At 45.5% G+C, this 23,055-nt stretch overlaps 1 protein-coding gene across 1 annotated transcript; it reads left to right on the top strand.

Moving 5' to 3' along the window:
• Nucleotides 1-367: 367 nt before the first annotated feature.
• On the top strand, nucleotides 368-18,522 carry TH (tyrosine hydroxylase; the record flags this gene model as incomplete). The annotated part of the gene is made up of 13 exons (XM_082000396.1): nucleotides 368-457; nucleotides 5,032-5,241; nucleotides 8,353-8,527; nucleotides 9,316-9,404; nucleotides 9,621-9,688; nucleotides 12,282-12,332; nucleotides 13,209-13,354; nucleotides 13,758-13,893; nucleotides 14,027-14,096; nucleotides 14,478-14,534; nucleotides 15,116-15,211; nucleotides 15,377-15,510; nucleotides 18,363-18,522. The coding sequence occupies 13 exons, from the start codon at nucleotides 368-370 to the stop codon at nucleotides 18,520-18,522; spliced, it is 1,482 nt and encodes a 493-aa protein (XP_081856522.1).
• Between the last annotated feature and the right edge of the window lie 4,533 nt (nucleotides 18,523-23,055).

Genomic DNA, 23,055 nt, shown 5'->3' with positions numbered 1-23,055 from the left:
ACTCCCAAGCTGGGAAAGTAAATGTGTTGGGATGAAACATGGCATGAGAATGGACTCTATGAAGAAGCAGCGGGGGAAAGAACAGAGTAGAAATCTTTTGGGCACAGGCAAACAGATGCGGGGAGCGTCTGGTCTGAGAAGGCAGGGTGTCTGCAATCTTTGTAGTGATTAGATTTAATGGGACAGAAGCGTTTCTCTCCTTCATGTCCCCTCCTCCTCTCAGCCCGAGGGGGAGAAAGGAGGGAGGTGGTGATGGGGAGGTGGTGGGGGGAGAGAAGATTTGAAAGAGTCTTTGACGTCAGCCCTGCCCTATAAAAAGCTGGCAAGGAGCTGGAGAGCGGAGAGCAGAGCTCGTGGAAGAGCAAAGATGCCAACCCCGAACATCTCCACCTCTGCAGCCAAAGGCTTCCGCAGGGCGGTGTCAGAGCTGGACTCCAAGCAAGCTGAGGCCATCATGGTAAGACAACCCTACCCCACTTCTTTCCCTCCCCCTCTGAAAACCGGAGCCTCTGCCATAGCTATAGGCAGAGGCAGGCAGGGATAGATGGACCAACACTGCCTTTGTGGGAGTGCCCACATGGGCACCTCCGGGCTCCAGGCTGGCAAAGGGAAATTACCTGAACAGTTCTTTCTACATACTGGTACATGTGAAATGCAAACATTTAAGGGGATGAAAGCCTGAACTAATGCAACCCCCCCCCAACCAAAAGCAAGGTAAATAACCCGTAGACCTAAGGCAGGAATAACAAGGAATCCCTAGCGTGAAAGGCAATTAAAAAATATTAATGTTCTCCTGGTTTCAAGGCAATAAACTGTAGAGATTTCACCTGTTCTAGCATAATGAAAAAGTGTGGCTGTTATTTCAGACAACATACGAGGCACAGGCAATTTAATCAGTTTGTTCGCTGCTGCTGCTGCATCTGCAGTTTTGCTCTCTCCCAGCACATCCTTCCCCTGTTTCTGTTCCCAGCCCTCCCTGATGTGGTCTCAGCCCTCGGTTTATCCCGGGAAATACTTCTGCACACCAGATCTGTATGTGTCAGGGAAAGGAGAGGAAAACTTCCTGCTGAGCTGTCAAGTGCCTTTAGAAAGCCAAGTCTGGCCAACCCATTGGACAGGCTGTAGGGACAGGGACATTTCACCTCCTAACCCAAATGCCAGGGCAGGCAGGAGGAGCCCAGAGACTCCCGTCACGGGGCAGTCCTGTGGGTCAGAGATGTGGCCAGGCTGCAGGCAACCCTGGAGGAGCCAGAGCAGTCAGTGGCAGCGGGTGCACCAGGAGGGGACACCCTTGTGTTGCTTGGCAAGCGGAAACCTGGGAATCAAGCTGGGTTAGGGAGCAGATGTGTTTGGCAGATGTCTGCAGGGTGACTCCCATAGGTCAGTTATAGACGTATGCAAGTTCCCCATTTCCCTCCCTTGCACCCGCTGCCTTTTTCACTTGCCCTGCTCTTAACTCTGTGTTATGGTCTGACTTGGTAAAATCAGCCACTACATAGGCAGTGAGAGGTGTTTTGGAGAGTGGAGTGTGCTGGAAAGGAAGGGAAACATTTAGGAAACAAGGAGGTAAGCTTGCTTTCTCTAATAAATGGAAATCAGGGAAGGCTTACCTCACACAACCATTTTCATTCTGGCAAAGTAACGAACACTTAAGTGGTTCTTGAAAACCTGGCATTTTCCAGGCTGCTCATCAAATCAGTATTTGTGATGCTTATTGTTGTCTGAAGAGGGGGAGAGTGTTTAGTTATTACACACTCTGGGGTGCATCTTCATATTTGATGGGAAACGTGCCACTGAACAAAGGGGCCAGAGGAATTTGGGTTCACCACGTGTGCTGACAAGAGCATGGCAACCTTCTTGGGGTGAGCAGCTCCTCCAGCCTGGGGGAGACATAAAACCTCAGCCTGTCTTTGCATCCCTTCCTTGAATAGAAATTCTCAGGAAAAAAAACCCCACAAAACCGAAACCAACAAAAAAAACCTTTAGCCCTGTGAGGATCACTTTGAGAGTGGGCTGCATGAAAGGCTTTGCCCTTTGCTCTTGCCTAGCACAGGAGGTCTCCACAACCCCGTCACTTATTTTGCTGGCTTCTACCAGTCAAGAAGCATGACTCTGCATGTGTATGTGACATTGCATGTCCCTGGCCCCCATGGCGTTGGTGTGACCATGGGCGATCGTCCACCCAGCCCCTGCCCATCACTGCACCAGCAGTGATGCACTGGATTCTTTGAATCCCAGAACTCATCTACACTGGCAGGTATTTTACATGTCAGCTGGGTCATCAGCCAAACATCAAACTCACACCACAGAAAAATCTTTTGTTATGTATTTAGTTTTTCTACTGCTAATAGTTTTCACAAAGCCACCCTGGGACTGTAGCTGGAGCAGCATTTGGTTACAGAACACACAAACAGAGCCAGGTAGGAAACAGCAGTTGGAGGCAAACCAGCAGGAAGGAGCACCCAGGGAAGCAGAGGTGGGATGTTATTGGCCCCATGCTGCAGGGAGGGAAATAGTCTTTACAATCCTTCCTTCTTGCTGCAAATAATGAGCCAGGAAAAAAACCCAAAAGTACTTTAACTCAGAACACCGTATTTTTAATGACACTACTCAGGCTGGGCACTCTGAGTTGCAGCAAATTCAGAGAAGGAAAAACAAACTAACCCTTCATAGGAGGTGCAAACTAACCCTTCATAAGTGGTGAATGACCGTATCAGACTCAGGCCCTGGTTAGGCAAATATATGCTTTGCAAAATCAAATCAAAGTTCTCACTGTAGCTAGATATGCACTCAGGGAGCTAGTCTGCAAGGCAATTCAGAAATACCATGCCACGGTGCCTTCTGAAGAAAGGAAGGCATTTATCATCAGAGATCAGTTTGGCTAGATTTCTAATTTCCAGCAAAAGGAGGTAATACCCTGATGAGCGTAAATGTGAGGGGCAGAGGAAGAGGATGATGAAGTGGGGAGCATGCAAACCAGGCAGCCTCTACTTGGCAGAAGAGGCAGCGGGCAGGCAGACCCCTCCCAGCCCTCTTCTCCCAAGCAAAATTCAGCCTGTGTGTTTGCTTGTGGTTTGCTTGTTTGTTTGGTTTTGGTTTTTATTTTTATGTTTTGTTTGTTTTGTTGTTTGTTTTTTAATTTACCCACCCAAAACCTGCCAGCATGGAGCTAAATACCTTCCAGGACCCCTCGACAGGGACTGAAACCCCCTACTCCTGCCTGCCACCCAGTCCCAGCACACAGGTCCGGTTGAGGCTGCCTATCCCAGTGCGGCTTTCCAGTTGCACAAGTCTTCTTGCTATTTAAACTTCTCCCAGTTGGATTTTAACCTGGTTTACAGCCTAAACATGGGGGTCTAATTTCCCTCCTCTCCCCCACTCCACCCCAGAAGTAAAATCCTGCTGCAGCTCTGTGCATCGGGGCACAGTGTGATAAAACATCTTCAGCTAACGCGCTGCCTGGCTTGGGACCGCTGCAGTTACTGTGGCTAGCACAAGGCTGTTTGCCCTGCTTATTGCAAGCACTTTAAAGTAAACACTGGCTTCGCTTTAAACACGGTGGTGATATAAAATGCATGCTTAAAGCTCAGCACGTGCTTACAAGATTTTAAAAGTTATGGCTGAGGATACCTATTAGATGTCTTCTCTCTTTGGGCATGAATACCATTGATTTAGACAAGCAACAATATGTGCATATTTGTTAGAAGGTGTTTTTCTGTGCCACAAGGATTAAAGGGGTTGAGGAGCAGCAAATATAATTTCAGAGGGGTATCTTTACTAAAAAAGGACCGGATAGAAGTGCGTGGGCTGGCACCTAGATGTGCTGCATTTTTCAGGGCACATTTAAAATGTCAACTTTAACACTGCTAAAGCATCCAAAAGGATTTTTCACAGGAAACATTAGTTACTGATGGTAGGCTTTGAAAATCAGAGAGAAAACGACTTTGTAGTTGAGCAGGCTGTCTTTTTAAAAGAATAACATTCTCTAAATTTTCACAAGGTAGGGAAGGCACTGCTTGCTTAGCATCTATCTCTTTTCCAGATATTTTCAATGTAATCAGAGGGAGAACTGCAGCCAGTCCCGCTTGATATGCAGGTGCTAGACGGCTCTTTGTGCTGCTCCTTCTTCAGTGCTGCCCCAAGCTTCTTTTAGTGAATTATGAGGGTTTGTCATCTGGTTTGGGTATTGAACACAGAAAATTGGAACCAGCTGAGCTGCCTCTGAATGGAAAACTGGTTGTAAAAAGACCACAAACAAGTTAGTATATGAGCTATTTGTATAACAAAAGAAACAGCAGTGATTGAAATAGTTTGTAGCGCTCTATAAATATTAAATGCATGACCTAACATGACCCCATTGTTGCAGCATTTTAAGTGCAATTTCAACTAACAGAAGTCTGCAGGAGTTCATTGAGACAAAACAAATCTATAGATCAGTGAGAGGAATCTTTATTTTCTAGGGTATATGGATGCTGTTCCAGTTACACTTCAATGGGCAAGCATCCACTTAGTGTCAGAAGAAAATGACGTGTTGGGTCCTGGGAGCAGTTTAGCAAAGCTGCCCTGCTAATACACCTGCAAACAGTTAATGTTTCCTAGCCAGGCCACAGCTGTGGGGTTCAGCTGTCCCTCATAGCATATCTTTTCTCAGAGGACTTCATGTTTATCTAACACCTCTCCACTTGAGTTCATCAGACAGCTGAAAACTGTGTAATATTGTTTCTGATTTTTATTTTTTGAAGGATGTTGAAAACTGTTGCTAGGGAAGGTGAGGGGAAAAGCCCACTCTCCACTCATGCTACAAGGATATTTTACACAGATTTTTCCTAAAGCTCCACATTTCCAAAAGTTAAATTCTAAAGCCTCAGTCCTCATCACCAGATCTTCTTCTGCAAAGCCAGGCAAGTCAGTCCAACTGTCCCCTTCTTCTTCTGCTGAGACACATCAGTGACACCTCATCCAGCTACCAGGGATGCCTCTGATCTCCCCTACAGCTCTGTCAGACGTTATTTATTTCTGTTCTGCCTTCAGTCTCCACGGTTCATTGGTAGACGTCAAAGCCTCATTGAAGATGCCAGGAAGGAGAGAGAGGCTGCAGCTGCAGCTGCAGCCACTGATGCGGCAGAGTCTACAGAGACCATTGTCTTTGAGGAGAAGGATGGGAGAGCCATGCTGAACCTCTTCTTCATGCTCAAGGGAGCCAAGACTTCACCACTGTCCCGTGCACTTAAGGTATTTGAGGTGAGTACCTAACCTGTTGTATGGGACTCAAGGAATACACTACAGATTTCATGGCTGTTCTGTGAGAAATATCACTTAGGTCTACTAAAGAAGACTTAAACTAGGTCTTCCTACTGCAAATTATCAGTTAATTGTCTGATGTCCCCCCAGTCAAGCTTTGCTCATGCCCCCATGTGCCTTCACTTTCCATCACTAAGAATGAGTCATACCTCTGGTAGTGTTGTTAAGCTCTGGTCTTAACTTTGCATAATTACTGCATCCAATGACAGTTTCACACCTACGGTCCACACCCTTGTGGCTTGTAGCGTACTCTGACAGCCCCTTCCACTGCTCAGTGCTTCAACTTCATGCGCAGGGCTGTCATCCCTCATTCAAAGCAAGCCGTGTGCCCTGCATGGCTACAGACCAAACACGCCTTAATTGTGGGTCAAGGCTTTGGCATTGCCACATTGGTCCTTGGTCAAAGAGTTACAGGAACAACTTCACCCTGGGTGTAAAAATGGTATATTGATTTCAAAATTACCTCCCAACTTCAGGAATGAATTTGATTCACATGTTAAAGGTTCTGTTGGTTCCCTCCAGAGATGCGCCCTGTATATGGCTTTAATACCAAGGAAAACTGGTAACTAACTGAGCTTTTCCCCCCTAGCCAGCAATATAATGTTGCATTATCTAGGATCTCAGTACCATGAATGGAAAGAGTGAGGTAAGTGCTGCCTATTTAAACAGTAAGCAAAAAATGACAACTTGCATTTATGTAGTACATTTTCATCCAGGATGCAATAGTGTTTTGCAGATGGAAGTTCTGAGATATGTTTTATCTACAGTGGTTTGATTTCATTGCCTTCAGCAGTGAGAGAACAATTTGTTCCTATTAATCAGTCACATGGGTTGTAAGGGGCCTCTGGAGGTCTCTAGTCCAACACCCTGTTCAGAGCACGTCCAGTCACAGCAGGTTGCTTGGGGCTGTCCTTGTTGCATTTTGAATATCACCAGTGTCTCCTTGGATCCCACAGTCTCCTTGGACCCCTTGAGCAGTGTTTGACTGCCTTCATGGTAAAAAGATTTTTCTCTTTTCTTTTTCTTTTTAATGTCCTTGCTTCCAGCTAGTGTCCCTTGCCTCTTGATCTCCTATTGTGTACTTTTCAGATGAGTCTGGCTCTGTCTTCTTTACACTCTCCCACCAGGTACTAGTAGACAGTGAACAAATCTCCCCTGCCCCTTCACTTCTTAAGGCTGAACAAATCCAATTCCCTCAGTCTTTCTACATATAACATGGTGTTCTATCCCAGATAGAGAGGAGGAATCACTTCCTTTGACCTGTTGTCTGCAGTCTTGCTACTACAGTTCAGTATGTGGTTGGCCTTTCTCATCATAAGGGCATGGTGCTAGCTCCTTTATTAATACATGATAATTATAGAACACCTTCTTCTCCATGAAATGCAAACACGTCTGAGGTAAAACAGATCACCAGCAACACTATACAGCAAAAACACTACCTAACACCTGTAAACATACAAAAAGTGTGTTTGGGTAATCAGTGTTTCCCTCAAATTGTAGGGCATTCTAGCTATTCATTGCCCATGCAGTTACGAAAATTGTTTAAGATCTTCAGCAATTACAAAACATCTTGCATCTCCTCTAAGAGGACTGTTGCAAGAAAAGCTGTTTTCTGGGCAACATATGGTTCTTGTCTCAAGACTGAAAGAATCCCTAAGACAAACTTTTCAGACAACGCCTTGGTGTTGCCGTGGTTGGGGTCTCCTTCCTAGAAGTGCACAGCTGCCAGATAAGGCACGAAAAATCCATCAGTGAAACATTTCAAATGTAACAGACTCCTTAGCAGGTATGAGACATAGAAGTGTAGGCTCTTGTACTTGGTAGATTTTATGTTACATTGCATTTGAAGTCTATAATTTAAACAATTTTTAAAACATCAAGCAAGAAGCAGGGGCAGCTTATGTTCAAATATTATTTGTTTCTTCCTGGAGTGATTTACTTGCTGCATCAAGAAGTTTCCTAGTAAAAAAATCTCTTTGAGCTTGTCTCAGAGACAGCTTTAAATATAATAAAAAGGCAAGCATGTCAAGCCACAACAGAGGAAGATTCATTTCCCAAATCCCTCTGGCAATGCAGGTACAAGATATGAAAGCAGACGGGCATAATGACATTTGCCTCATCATGAACCAGGCTGCAGGGAAGCTGGTTTCACTCTTCTGTATGTGTTACATGCAGCCAAAGAATAGGTAATGCAATCACGGCTGTCACGTTAATGCAAAGGTATTGATTTTTGAGGGGACAATGTAATAGTGAAGTTGGTAGGTACATTAAAAAACACAGTCCTAAATTTAATTTACTCGTGGCATTGCATCTGTTCCTTCTCATCTTTCTGCCTCTGATTAACAAAAGAAATCTTGTCCCTTCCTCTACCAAAAATCTTGCAGAGACTTTGGAAAGGTTGGGCCATTGCCCAGGGACTTGAGCATGTACTGCCAGTTTTCACTGTTTTCATGAAAATATCCACGAATCTACCAAGGCACTTTGGAAGACTATAGGCTCCATTTTGTCCCCTTCTTATTCTTTGGGGGAGGTCACTTCTGATAGTGAGCCCAAATGATAGCAGTTCTGATCGTGAGCCCAAATGAATGGTACCGCGGACTGGGCACGGCTCAGCCCCGCGGGTTCAGCACCACGGCCAGCGCCGCGCCGCCTGCCCGCACCCGGGCAGCGCCCGCCCTGCGACATCATCGCCAGCCCCTTCCCCACCCCCGCCCCAGCAAAAAAGCACCTTTGCCTGAAGTGAGGGATTAAAGGAAAAGGGATCACAGGAAGTGGCATTTTATCACATCAATTTCCCCTCTTGTTACGATCTTTTTTGCCACTGTGGAAGTCTTCTGTTGGTAGTTACTGACCAGCCCCACTGGTTGTCTGTCCAGAAGGAAAAACTGTGGAATTAATGGATACTTGTGTTTATCCTAGTGGGGGAAAAAAAAAGAAAGATGTCAAGGGGGAGTCCATCCAAATGTATCCATATGAACATCTTTGGGAAGTACCAGCAGGTGTTTCAAGTGTTGTTTAATGTTTTTGTTCTCCTTTTCCATGTCCCAAAAGACATTTGAAGCTAAAATTCACCACCTGGAGACCAGGCTTAGCCGAAAGCCCCGTGAAGGGACTGCTGAACTGGAGTACTTTGTGCGCTGTGAAGTCCACAGCTCTGACCTCAATACTTTCATTAGCTCCATCAAGAGGGTAGCAGAAGACGTGAGGACCACTAAGGAAGACAAATGTAAGGAACTTACGAACTGTTTGACTTTTGCAGAGAGACTCAGCTGTAGAAACAGGTTGGAGACTTTGTTATTCCCAGAAAAGGAGAAGGGCTGCTGTATACTGAATTTGAGTGAAACAGAAATGACAGGGCCTCAGGGACACCTGAGTCCTGAAAGCCACTTCCCTCCTTGTCCATTTCTCAACAGACTCCAGAGTCCATAGCCCATTCTTCTGCTGCCAGATTGAAAAAAAAAGAAATAGGAAATCACATTTCATGCTTTGTTCACACCTCTCCTACAGAGTTCTCCATCCCTACTCCAGTGTTTTATATGTAAAGTAATTTCCTACGTATGTCTCAGGAACTCTGTACAGATCCATCCCTAAACTACAAGACACTCCTCATGCCATCCTGTTGTGAAGACAGGGTGATTCTTATTGTAAAATATCCCTAGAGATCTGCAGTGATGGCTCTACAACCTGGATTTGTTTTTAATGTGAATTCTAGAATCTTTAAGTAAAATCCAATTTTCATCTTCTTCTTTACTTTTGTTACAAAATACTCTCTGAGAGATGGGCAGGGAAGCCATGAGATGCAGATTGTGGCATTAGACCTGACTCTAGGACAAGAGCATTCAGAGTGTGGGACTACTGCCTGGAAGGCACAGCTGTGTCATGTGCTGTTTGTTGTGTGTATGCATTCAGTACACCAAGTCATATGTATATTATTCAACCTCAGAACCCCTTCTCAGCAGGGGATGCTCCATCTTCACTTCCACAGCCAGTTTTTCTCTTTCTCTCTCCCCACAGTTCATTGGTTTCCCAGAAAAATCTGTGAATTGGATAAATGCCACCATTTGGTCACCAAGTTTGACCCTGACTTGGATCTGGATCACCCGGTGAGTTAGTCTGTGTGGGAACATCCTCACGCTGGAGTCCTGAGTCTTCTCTCAGAAGCAGGGAGCTGGAGAACACCTATTAGTGCAGCTGATCAGGGAATTGTAGTGCAGTCACCACCATGAGAGAAGTTTCTCCAGCCAGTTATGAACTTTGTTGGGTGAGAAATTTTAGTAACTGTTTAAAAATCCTGTCTCTGTTCCTATTTGTCATCACAGGGCTACTCTGACCAAGTGTATCGCCAAAGAAGGAAATCGATAGCAGAAATTGCTTTTCACTATAAGCAGTAAGTCTCTTTCCTAACATCTATGTAGGGATAATGCCATGTCAGTGCAACTTGTTGGGGAGTCATTGTGCAATCTGCATTTATGCTTTGTCTCCCCATTCCGCCTTGCCAGCTCTTTTTGTGTCCCTCTTCTCTCTATGTATTCCAGTCTCTTCTTAATTAAAAAATGTCTGTGGTCATTAAGTCATACATTGATAAAGCCAGAATAAACCTCCTGCATAACAAAAGCCATGTATAGTTCCATGAAATCATACAACCTTTGAGTTGGAAGGGACCTTTAAAGGTCATCTAGTCCAAGCCCTCTGCAATGAGCAGGGACATCTTCAACTAGATCAGGTTGCTCAGAGCCCTGTCCAACCTGACCTTGAATGTTTCCAGGGATGGGGCATCTGCCACCTCTCGGGGCAACCCGTTCCAGTGTTTTATCACCCTCATCATGAAAAATTTCTTCCTTCTATCTAGTCTGAATCTGCCCTTTTTTAGTTTAAAACCATTATCCCTTGTCCTATTGCTACAGGCTCTGCTAAAAAGTAAGCCCCCTTTAAGTACTAGAAGGCTGCAATAAGGTCTCCCCAGAGCCTTCTCTTCGCCAGGCTTAACAACCCCAACTCTCTCAGCCTGTCCTCATAGGAGAGGTGTTGCAACCCTCTGATCATTTTTGTGGCCCTCCTCTGGACCCTCTCCAACAGATCCATGTCTTTCCTGTGCTGAGGGCTCCAGAGCTGTACACAGTACTCCAGGTGGGGTCTCACCAGAGCAGAGTAGAGGGGCAGAATCATCTCCCTCGACCTGCTGGCCATCCTTCTTTTGATGCAGCCCAGCATACAGTTGGCCTTCTGGGCTATGACTGCATGTTGCCAGCTCATGTCCAGCTTTCCATGCACCAGTACCCCCAAGTCCTTCTCGGCAGGGCTGCTCTCAATCCCGTCATCCCCCAGCCTGTATTGAGGCCAGGGGTTGCCCCAACCCAGGTGCAGGACCCTGCACTTGGCCTTGTTGAACCTCATGAGGTTCGCACAGGCCCATTTCTCAAGCTTGTTGAGGTCCTTCTGGATGGCATCCTGTTCCTCAGGTGTGTCAACCACAGCACTCAGACCTCAAACTTAATTTTGAAATGTAGCATCTCTTTTAGAATGGCATTTAGTTTTGACCTCAGTGTTTCAAGTACTGAAAAAGCTACTACATGCTCAGAAATCTTGTTCCAATGGTTCATTATCCTGGCTGTGAAAAAATGTGGGTTTTGTTTCTAAACTGAAATTTATAGCTTTAGCAATGGATAATACATGCCTTTCATCTGCTAGATTGAATTCTGCTGTCAAGGTTTTTTTGCTATGAGGGTATTTATAGACTAAATGATTCACCTCCTAACTCCTTCTGATAAATAGATTCCAGTAATGGTCTCATCATTGTCTTATATAGATTTAAGACTATCTCTTGTACTCCTACTTAATACTCCTGTTCTGATATAGGCAGTTATAGCATTCAGCCTCTTCACTGCAACATCAAAGAGAGATCTATTATTTAGTTGGGTTTGTAAAATATTCCCTAGATACTATTCAGTAACACACCTTCCACTGTAGCGTCTCCCTTTCTGAGCAGGACTTTAAATGTAAATTTCTGTAGCGAGCTGTGCTGAAAGCCGGCTGTGGAAGTTATATGGGTCATCTTCTTGAGCTACCCCTGCAACCAGTGTGATCCCAGCATGGCTTTCTGCTCTCTTAGGTTTCATGTTCTTGGCAGATTTGAAGCCCAGAATATAACATTGATGTTTTATCCTGTACTACTACTGAATGCACAGAAAGGCACTGTGCCAGCAAGAGAGTCCTGAGGGACACAGGAAAAAGGAAAAAATACTGTCCTAAGATGATGTCCATATCTCACATGATGTCTTCTCTCATCCAAAGATGTCTTCTCTCACATCTCATCTGCAGGGTAGCATTTATCAGCCACTGTGTAGCATCCCGTCAGGCTATTAATGGAAGAGGAACTATGGCTTATTGCTGTAATACGTGAATATATATACAGAACAGAAGGATTTAGGAAATAAAATTGCTAATTATGATGCGGAAAAGGCAAAAGTGTCAGTCTTCTTTAGCTCCCACTTACATTGATGTTAAGATTTTCTTTTCTTGCCATCCTTAATCTTACTGACAGTATATTTTTCTGCAGTTAAAATGCATCTAGTTTTCCTTATTAGCTGCTTTTATTTCCGAGCCACCGATTGCTTCTTGCAGCCATCAGCCCCCTGAATTTCAGGCACATGAAATTAATTTATTTTCACACAAAGTTTCAATTTTTTCTAGTGAAAACCATTTTTTTTTCTGGAAAATAGTATGCCTGCTAAGCTTCTGCTCATCCCTTGTTCATTTATAACCTCTGGCTAGACTAATGCTTTTACTCTGTGTCTATGTATTTGTTGCGCCTGTACAAATGACCAGGTACTAAGGCTTTGTGTTTCCTGTCACCCCCTTGTTTGGTTTAAAGAAGATTGATCAACATGATGCAGAGCTTCTCCAAAGTGCTTCCTTCTCAGAGGGAAGATGAGCCTGGCTTGTGCTCTGCTGCTGTCAGTAACAGTGCGTTTGCCTTGCAGCGGGGACCCGATCCCTCATGTGGAGTACACGGCGGAGGAGACCGCTACCTGGTAAGCGCTTATTTAATCTGTGACCTTTATTGGCTTCACCACTAGGAGCTAGGAATCAAAACTTAAATGGTTAGGGCATGACCTTTTGAAAAATGTGTCAGGAGTACAAGCATCCTACTTAATGGCTTGTTATAAAAAACAGTAACTCATTGCACAGCATTTTATGGTAAGGACCACATTCAGGAGAGCAAGCGACCTGCAAAACAGTGATGGTCTGTCTCCTCCTCTTTTGGGGCTGCACTTTCATGCTGCAGCCCCCAGGAGTTTCCTCCAAAGGAGCATCCCCAGGGAGCAAGGTAGATAATTTGGAGTCCCACTTCTTTAAGGGGACCTGGCTTAGTAGCAGACTCCAAGCAAAGGGCAGTTATCATAGCTGCAGAAAGAAGTATGAGGCCTGGTGAATATCTGCATGGTACCTTGCTGGCCTCACTTAGGAAAATGCATCCTTGAACATGATTATTTCCAGGAGTGTTGCTGCAGGAGTGTCTCTGAAAACAAGACCAGCTCATACGAGCTGAGTACACAGGCTCCTAAACAAGGTCATCTGGTTATATTGACTGTCTTCATAGTGCAACTTCAGGAGCTAACCTACAGGGAATGTTTTAATTCCAGTTAATACCATTTATATAATATTCTGACCTTCAAGGTCAGAAATAGGACTGTGCAGATACAACTGCTGACTTTGCAGGCTCATCTGAGTGTGTGTCTGTATGTTTTACACACCCCTATCAATGCACACAAACATAGACCTAGTGGTGGAGAAAGGCAAAAGGACAAGAAACCTAGAGGCGTGAGTCCTTGATAGTGTATAACCAGAGGACAGGAGAGGACTAGACACATCAAGCCACTGAATGTCTGTAACCTTTTGTCCTGAAGGAAGGAGGTATACAGCACCCTAAAGAGCCTGTACCCCACCCATGCCTGCAAGGAGTACCTTGAAGCTTTCAGTTTACTGGAGAAATTCTGTGGCTACAGTGAGAACAACATCCCTCAGCTGGAGGAGGTCTCCCGCTTCCTGAAAGGTGGGTACAAGCCTAGGGGGACCCAGGTCCAGGGTCTGCCAGGGCTCCAGCATGGTGGTGGCAGCTACAGCTGGGAAACCCAAAGGAGGAGTGTTCAGCTGAGATCTGGGAGGAGAGCTGGTGGAGGCTTGTGCATTGCCCACAGACCTGTAGACCCCAGCCAGTGGGGACTGCAGCTAAACACGGTGGGCTGCAACTGAAGGTCAAGCCCATAGTCAAATGATCCACAGAGAACCTAAAGAGCAGATGTTGCTCCCTAGTAGGAGCAAAAAGATTAGGCTTGGCACAGCAGAAGCCCTTTAGTTTCCAGCACTGATGCTTTTGCTGTCCATGCTGGGAACACGGCACGCCAGCACATCCCATGGGCCATGCACCCCCACAGAGACGGTATGTGCTGTTTCAGAGAGGACCGGCTTCCAGCTCCGGCCGGTGGCTGGCTTGCTGTCAGCGCGGGACTTCCTCGCCAGCCTGGCCTTCCGAGTCTTCCAGTGCACACAGTACATCCGCCATGCATCCTCACCCATGCACTCCCCCGAGCCGTGAGTATTGCCCAGCCCCATGGCTTCTCCTGCTCAGACATCCCACCTGGCCAGCAATTAACCTTTCTCCCTAATGGACAAACTCTGTCCACTGCTGATTCTGTTTTCCTCCTTTCTCCCTGGGCGTTGGCAGGGATTGCTGTCATGAGCTGCTGGGGCACGTCCCGATGCTGGCCGACAAGACATTTGCCCAGTTCTCTCAGGTAAGGTGATAATCTGCTTCCTCACCCCTGAAATGGCAGGACACGATGTAGGAACCCAAACCGACCCCAGTCTCACCACCTAAGCCCTTCTTGTTCTAGTATTTATTTTAAACATGATATATTAAACACAATGTTCAGGAGCCCTAGTGGTGGACTAATACAGTGGTGGACCCTAATACAGAGTGAAAATACCAGACTCTGCAGCAAAGTGTTTTTCATCTGAGTACAGTGAAGCCATTGTACAGCCAAAGTACATTGCAGATGCATGGCAGTGCAGGGCAACAATGTCTGTTGGCTCAAGGCAGTAAAACAGAGAAATCGACACATAAAGCCCTCAGACCAAATCTATCTTGACATTCGCTCCTTCCCTTCTCTTCCCAGGACATTGGGTTGGCCTCTCTGGGAGCAACTGATGAAGAAATTGAGAAACTTGCAACGGTAAGTTTTCCTCTTTGCTAGATGGGGACCCCAACCCGCCCAGCAGCACTTCTGCTATATCAAGGGGACTGGTCTCCCCAGGTTTACAGGCTCAGAGCCCCTACCCGAGCTGCTCTTTCATGATGACTGTGCAGAGAGGAGATCAGTTAAACAGCAGAGCTTGCTTGCACATTAACCCAGTTTTCTTGGACACCAGAGTATCATCAAGTATCATATTTCTAATGACAGCACTGCTGGGACTCTTTGGGATAGGATTAAATGACATCTGCTGCCTTTGGTTCTCCCTCAGCAAGGTGACCTATCCTGCTCCAGGGGCACCAAGCGGCAGCACCGCACAGCAGCCGGGTGTGTAGGGGACCAGCCCAGGGACACAGTTTCCATCTGTCCCGGCGTGCCAGCAACTTAGTTTGGAACTTTGCTCTGGCAGTAATGAGTGCAGGGTAAGGAGAAGGGACGAAGTGCCAGGCACCCAGTCAGTTAACCAACCCCAGACCCCAGCCGTGATGCAAGGGCTCAGAAGTGACAGGGAGATGAAGATGAGGAGCTGTGTCCCCTATGCATTTTAATTTCTTCTTTCACAGCTTTACTGGTTTACGGTGGAATTTGGGCTCTGCAGACAGAACGGGATAGTCAAAGCCTATGGAGCCGGGCTCCTGTCTTCCTACGGGGAGCTCATAGTAAGTCCCAGCATAACTTGCCTCTCTGCTCTACACCCTACACAGCAAAAATCCTTCTTCCTCTGCACAGCTCAACTTTATCCAATCTGTTCTCCACCTCTGTCTAACATATGTGCTCTCCAATCCCCTTAATTTCATGCTGGCATTTTTCTGTTGTGTCCATAGCACTCCTTGTCAGATGAACCAGAGGTGCGGGACTTTGACCCTGATGCTGCTGCTGTTCAGCCCTACCAGGACCAGAACTACCAGCCTGTATATTTTGTGTCTGAGAGCTTCAGCGATGCCAAAAGTAAACTCAGGTAGGACTGGGCAGTGAGAGCGACCCAAACAGAAGGAAATGAAGCTGTAGTATATTGAAACAGGGCTTGACACCATGGCTGCTTTCAGTTCAAGGTCTCAGAAAGTACTATGGAAACTTGTTGTCAGGTCTTTCAAAGTAAAGTGATTCTGCAGTTCCTACAGGGTCCAACTTCAGTCCCTTGGATTCACCCAAGAGCCCCCCCAAAATACGCTGAACTCAAGGGCATGGGTGCAGAGGAGTAGGATGGACTGGGAGGCACTCTTGGAGACAAGACTGAGGGAGCAAGAGAAGGGACAAAACTAGTGCGTCTACCTAGTTCTCATAGGAAGGAGTTACAGACTATCTCCAGTTCCCAGGGGAGGCCAGGCAATGTAACAGAGGGCTTGTGGTCCAGAAATTGGAGACCCAAACCACCCACCAGGACCCCTTCCTTGCTGCAGAATGGCCAAGTGATAGAGGTCAGGTACTGGCTGTCCTTCATGGGAGCATGTTGCCAGCAGGTGTCCTGAAACATGCACTTCTGCATCACGTAAAAGTTTGCTCTGTGAGTGAAAGTTTTAGGAGACGGGTGAAGAGCTGCTCAACATGGTGGCATTCTCTGAATTTAGGATGCAGAAAGATGTTTGTCTTTCTGAGCAGCTGCTGGGCAGCTTACCCATTTATCATTCAGCCAGCAAAAAAACCCCAGGCATAGTTAGTAGCTCGTGCACAAACAAAAAAAGATTTGCTTGACATAGATAGATTTATCCATGGGAAAAAAGGAACTTTTGCCTCCTAGGCTGCTTAACATGGGTTAGCAGACCCCAGAGTGTGTAATTGGGTTTCTCCATTCCATGGGACTACAAATAGGATGGAGGCAGCTCTACCCACAGACATCTATTTGGAAGAGCATTTTCTTGGCCATACCCAGAATTGCCTGCAGGAGGAAAGCTCAGTCCTTTAACATTTGACTGACATAGGAAAACTTTGCTTATACTATTTTATCTTAACTTAGGAAAGAGGATGAGATGAAGTATTATACAATGTACATGACTTTGCAGTTCCTGCAAGTGGGGTATTTCATACAAAAAACGTGGCCAGGACTTTTCAACTATTTCAACTTCTGCTTTTATTACCATCACTTGCACCGTTCATACAACCTGGAGTCCAGCTGCTCAAAAGCAAGCACCTGGGGAGGCCATCCTCTCACACACACTAGGCTGCTTTAAAAAAAGCCCAGCTGTTGCCTAACGAGTCATTTCCTTGTATTTAAAAAGGAAAAATACACCACATACACAGCCAAGATTAGGTTTTGACAGTGACAAGCACTGCAAACTATCCTCTTTAAAGAGCTCAGAGACCACATAGATGTTACTCTATGAGGTGAAAACATTAAAATATCTACATTTTTTACATTACTGGCAGCTGCCACCATGGATCTGATTATGAGTGTTACCCCTCAAGAAAAGCCTCTTTTCCCAGAAAGAAAACTTTCCACCAGTTTTCTGGGGTGGACACACACCCTCGGTGCCCTTCCAGGCACTCATGTTGTACTTGTGTACTTCAAAAAGTTGCCAAGTGAGCACACCCGTGTTGGAGGGCAAGTTTCTCACCATTAGCAGCTTTGCTACGAGTCATTACTGTGGCTGATAGCATTAATAAGGGGGATGAGCTGGACTTTGCCTGTTAGAACTGAGATAAGCCACATCTTTTAGGCGGTGGACAATGTGAGTATGCAGACAGCACCTCTATTTGCATTTGTTTTTCTTGCCCTGCAAGCGCCAGCCTGCTGCTTTGACCATGTTGCCTCTTGGCCCTGTCTGGTGTTTTCCCCTAAACCCCGGCAATTCAAGCCTAGGCTTCCCTGCGGTGTGCAGTACCAGCCAGACGAGTATCTGTCTTGAGAAAGGGATGTGCTTCCCCGAGCCCTGCACCAGAATAGACCCACGGTAGCCACAAGAGGGTACCCTAAGCTAAGCAATTCAGGAGGTAAAGGGTGAAGCCTCAACAGAAGAAAGGAGCATGCCTGTTGCTAGTGCTGTTTTGTCCCCTCATCTTCTCAGGCCTTTCCAGCATGAGACTATAGCCATGAGTACCTAAATATAGATTCCCAGCTCCATATTTACACATCCACTAAAGAAAAACAACCCTACCTTGTCAAGTGTTAAAATCTTTAGTGTTGGAGGTGAACATGAGCAACTTTGGGGAAAATTTACCCTTGATTTGTTTTTACTTGACCATGTACTTCTCCATTAGAAAGGTATCAACAAGGTCTTGCTCTTGAGAGGTATTGCGTAAATTCAGGCTCATCAATGAATTACAGACTACGGTTGGCTTTGGGTACAGTAGCCGACTTCGCTCAAGCGTGTGGCTCTGATGATACTATTCCCATCCTCTCGCCCAGGCCTGAGCCACTGCCTGTCAAATCCATCCTTAATATGGCTTGCAGCTAGTTTTCCCCCTCCACAAGCAGAGATTAGTCAATAAATGAATGTCAGAAAGGATTTAGGAATATAATGCTATAATAACATGGGCTTTCCCTGCAATTAGCTTCTAAATCTCCTTGGCATTTTTGAGAAGGAAAAAAGAAATTGAAGTAGAGGGTGCTGTGGAGGTGACCAGTTCAGTGTACCCTCCAGTTTGATGCAAGCCTGTATGTTCAGCTCATAGAAACCCGTAGTCCAACTCATGGTCTTCCTTTGCTGAACCGGAGGGGTCTCAACTACTGCTATAGCCCTATGGAGCTGGAGAGGTGGGAAACCAGAGCTTCTGTGCTAACCTAGAAGCTCTGCCTAACGGAGGCATTAACCTGTTGGAGGGAGACTCAGGACCCATCTCTTGTACCAAGCCTTCTGCACCCTTTCTTTGCAGGAGCTATGCAGCACACATCAAGCGGCCCTTCTCAGTGAAATACGAGCCCTACACCCACAGTGTCGAACTTCTGGACAGCCCTCAGACGATCTGTCACTCCCTGGAGAGCGTAAGAGATGAGCTTCACTCGCTGATTAACGCGCTCAATGTTATCAGTTAATACGAGAACTGGGCTCTTTCCTTCCCCTCTTCCCTTGCAGCGCCAAAACCGCCTGCTCTGCCCTTGCCTAGTTCCCAGCTGATAACTCCTCCATGTCTTCTCCAAACATTTGCACCACTGCCTGTCACCACGGGACCCCAACAGCTTTTCACTTTTGTATGTAGGGCCAGCTTGGAGGAAGGCAGAGGGATGGACCCCTGGTCTGCTGGCTTTTTGGGTTGCTTTTCTGTTGAGTGCTGGAAGAGGCTTAGCACAGTCCAAAAGCTGTGGAAGCCATGGCCAAGCTGCAAAGACGAAGTCAAGAGCTGTGTGCTAGGCTCTTGGGTGCAAGGAAGAGGAGAAAAGTGTCTTTATTAAAAAAAAAAGAGAAAGAAAAAAATTTATTTTTTGCAGTTTGATAGAATAAATTAATCTGCTTTTTTATCCCCAAGGCAACTCCTACAGCTGCTTCATGAGGGACCCTCAGTCCCCACTCTCTCCTGCCTCTTACAGCCTCGTACATTGGGGAAATGCAGAGCTGCTCTAGAAGCTTTTCTGCCTGAACGAACCCTACGAGGTTTGAAATTTCAGCTCCCAGCCTCCCCTCAGCTTCTAGCAGAGGGGGATGCTTAGGCACGAACGTTTGAGCTGCACCACCCCACCAGGCTGCAATAAGCATCGTAGCTCCCCTGGACCTCTAAATTGATCTAAGCCAGGAGTTGCCTGTCTGGCATAGAGCAGCCCTGATCTACCTGCATCCTCCCCAGCACAAGCGCCACAGAGCAAGCCCTGGCCACCCCAGACCAGAGCATGGGCACCCCCTTCAAGCCTGCTTTTAAAAGCTCCCACAGCAGGGAGTGCTCAAGAGCCCAGTTGCCATCCTTCACAGCAGATAGTAGTCACAGCTATTGATGCTCCTGCGTGCTGGTGACCCTGGGCAGCCTTGGCAGCCTCTTGGTGTCCTGAGTTTATAGAGTGGGGCCACTGGTGCCCCGAGTTTGCCAGTCCTTGGGAGGATTTCACCTGATTTCACTTTTCCAGTTTATTACACAGGTGCAGTCTTGTCTTGTTCTTAGATATCCCAAAAACTGCCACCTGATGTAGCTCAGGTGTGTGACTAGCGCTATTGCTGGCCATTTCTGAGGAAGGTAATGTATGGTTAGGATGCTCAAACCCAGTTTCATCCAGCTTTCGCTGTAGATATTAATGGCTTGATCTGACCCAAAGCTCTCAATTTTCCTCCCCCTGCCTTTGCCCTTCTTATCTTCTTGCAGGCTGTCTCATAACTTAGCGGTTTACTCAGAAGTTTGGCCCAAGGTTATGCAGCTGTGCAGTATCAGAGCTGGGCTTGGGATGCGTGGAGGCAGCTAAACAGCTGTGGGGGACAGCGAAGGGGAGGATTACACATAGTTGCTTGCATGATCAGTTATAACATTTCTGAATAGACTTACCATCCTTATACACTATATATGATTTTTATAATTTCCTCTTTAAAGAAATGCAAGGCTTGGCATTTAAGTTTTGGCTATTAGGTGTAAGTATCCTCCAATATTTATATATACCATCACTCTCCAGTGTTACTTCTACTGTGGCTCAGTCATAATAGTTTACAATCCATTACAGTTTATCCTATTTCAGATCTTCACATACATATGCTTAACCCCCAGTTCTCTCAAATTTTAACTACTTAGCTACTGACAGCACTTAGTCTCCCACCTGCTTCAATCCCTCCTTTCTGTTTCCTTTTTTATTTGACATCCCTCCTAAATTCCTCCTAAACTGCTTAAAAGGCCATTACTGAAATCAGCAGTTCACTAGGGCTAGCTGCTTCTCCTCAAGTTGTACCTCCTTGGAGGACTGACCCGTAAAAGAATAAAACTACTGAGTTCATTCAGTTATTGTCATTTTAGAGCACTTTTTCCAAAGCTTCAGCTATGATTTCCCGATCTGGGTGGATCTAGACCTTAAGCAGTAACTCTTAAGGCTCCCTTAAGAGCTGTAACAATTTTTAATTTGGGGTCTTAATTTATTACTATTAGATTAAATAACTGGAGCAAGCTATGCAAGACTAAGGCAGATTAGGTCATAGGTTAGCTATCTAGCCATGAAAATCTTATTGGTGGCTCCAGTAAAATGGACTAAAATTAAGAAAATAAAGCTCTAAACAGGCAAGATGTAACAATGAATAGTTAATGCACACCTTATGGCCTTGTTAGCAATAGCAATGCCATGTTACTGGCCTGCAGGTCGCTGTTCCTCCTCTCCTTTGGTAGTCTCCAGCTCCTGGGTTACTGCCCACGAATGCAGCAAGGATGCTGCAAACCCTGCAGCGACACCAGACTCCTGATCAGGACCATGCAGGGAGTCTCTGTGGAGGCATTCGCTTTCTGGTCTGGCCTCAAAACCCATAAAGGTCTGAAGGTGGTCGCCTCTAGTTCTCCAAAGCACTTCACAGTCATTATCTGCCTTGTTAAATGTCTGAAATTAATGCAATTTATAAAAAGACCAAAGCTATTAATATGGAGTGAAAAGCCAAGTTAAAAATCCTTGCAACTGCAAGAGCCCTCAACTCCTCCGCCTTGCCTTGGAGTTTGCAGTGCTGCTCCATGACTCTGTCAGCTGTTGCTTGTTCAAGGAGCTGTAGTAAAATCTGTTGCCCTACGAAAATAGAAAATAAACAAGACTCGAAGCATAAACCTGTTCGTATGCAAGCATATAAACAGATCTACTGCAGCCACATGGGAGGTAAACCCCACACAGGCTGCACCTCCTTACTTCCGAGAGATGAGGTTGTGCTGGGGCGTGCTGTGAGTGCGGGGGCTCAGGCTGAACAAGCACCAGAGGTTCCTCTTTGGGGCATTTTCTGTGTCTGTGTTCTTGACAAATTCATGACAGATTCCAGAATTCTTTGGCCCCTTAGGGGGACATCTGAGAAACATGAACCTGTTTGTATTTACCATTGCTCTCATCTATTTAATATCTTAGAGGAATTATCCTAATTAGTAACATAATAGGTCCCCTTTCATTTTGTCTCTAAGGCTTGTTCCTTTTTATCTGATTTCAAATACATTAAATTACATTCAAATACTTTAAAGTACATTACTTAGCCCCTTATTTCATAAGCCATATATGAATTCGATTCTTCCTTTCTCATTTTACCTATTTTTCTCGTGTTGCTTCTTCTGCCTGAGCCTTGTTTTCTTCTTTATCCTGCCCTAATATTTTAGGGTCTTGGCCATAGGGCCACCAAGGAATGGGCTATCCAAACAAAATATGGCGGGGTTGTAAACCAGTCCCTAACCTGTCACTGCTTCTTAAAGCTACTAATATTGAGGTTAACTTTTCAGCCCATCATTATGGATATTGTCCTACAATTTTCTTTAGTCTATTTTTAAGAGTCTGACTCATTTCTTTCTACCAGTCTGGAGGATTGCAGGTAGTAGGATATATGCAGTCCTTGCTTAATCCCCAGGTTACTCATTAAGGCTCAAGTTACTTCACTTACAACCCCTCCCACTCTTCATCTTATCCTACCTCAGCTGCTGTTCCATACCTATGGACTCTTTAACAGCATTTTTACACTTCCAGCAGCTGTATTCCTTTCAGGCAGAAGAGCCTCAACCCATCCTGGAAAGATATTCGTGGTGACAAAGAGATGCTTATACCCTTCTTTAATTTGTAACACTTTATCTGGATGGTCCCTTTGCGGTATTTGCCAAGGTCCTTGGTTTAGCCAATGCAGTAGAGTTGGTAGCTTTCTTTTACTAGTCCACTTCTGCATCATTGCACACCTTATGCAGTTTTTATTTATGTACTCTATTTCTTGCCTCATTTGGGGCCAAATATAAATTCTTTGCACTCTTTCAGAGTACCCTGTACTCCTTTATGTAACTGATTATGACAGTCCAAGATAACTTGCTGTCATTCAGCTGGCCACAGTATCCATTCCATCTTCTCTTTTAGCTGGTTCCTGGCTGGGGCTGCAGTAAACAAACTCTGAGTCAATTTATCTACTTGCTCACTAAATTGTTTCTCGGCATTACTTTCAGTCTTCCCATATACTTTAACATTCTTTACATATATTTTATTCCCATTCTCCCTCTAAGCTTGTAAAATAAATCTCCTCTTTTCTTCATGGGTGTCCCATTATGTGCTTGCCTTCGCCTTTCTCCCTATCATGCATCCAGTATTTTGTTCTATTATCAGCATAGTAGCTATCTATCTGTAGAGAGATACTGTGCAGAGGGGTTTATCTTTTACTGACAGCCTGTAAGCTCCTTGGCATGATCCTTTCTCTGGTTTCCCCACTATTTGTTCCCTCATTCCACTAATAGGAGTATCTTGGATTATTTTTCCTCCTTGTTCAAATTTAGCGCTCCTGTGAGTACACAATACCTTTGGTTTGTTACTGGTTTCCTTTAAAAGGATATCCACATTAATATCCATTTCTTCTCTTTGTGCTTAAGAGCAGAGTATGAGTAGACTGAGGTACAACTGGACTATCAAGGGTGAAAGCCTCAAAGACCATCACAGCCCAGACTGCCTCTAACCAGG

The sequence above is a fragment of the Phaethon aethereus genome, assembly GCF_964289735.1.
Source record: "Phaethon aethereus genome assembly, chromosome: 5".
In the NCBI taxonomy this organism is placed as follows: Eukaryota; Metazoa; Chordata; class Aves; order Phaethontiformes; family Phaethontidae; genus Phaethon; species Phaethon aethereus.
Note: the sequence above shows the minus strand (reverse complement) of the source record. Positions and strands in the feature narration are given on the sequence as shown.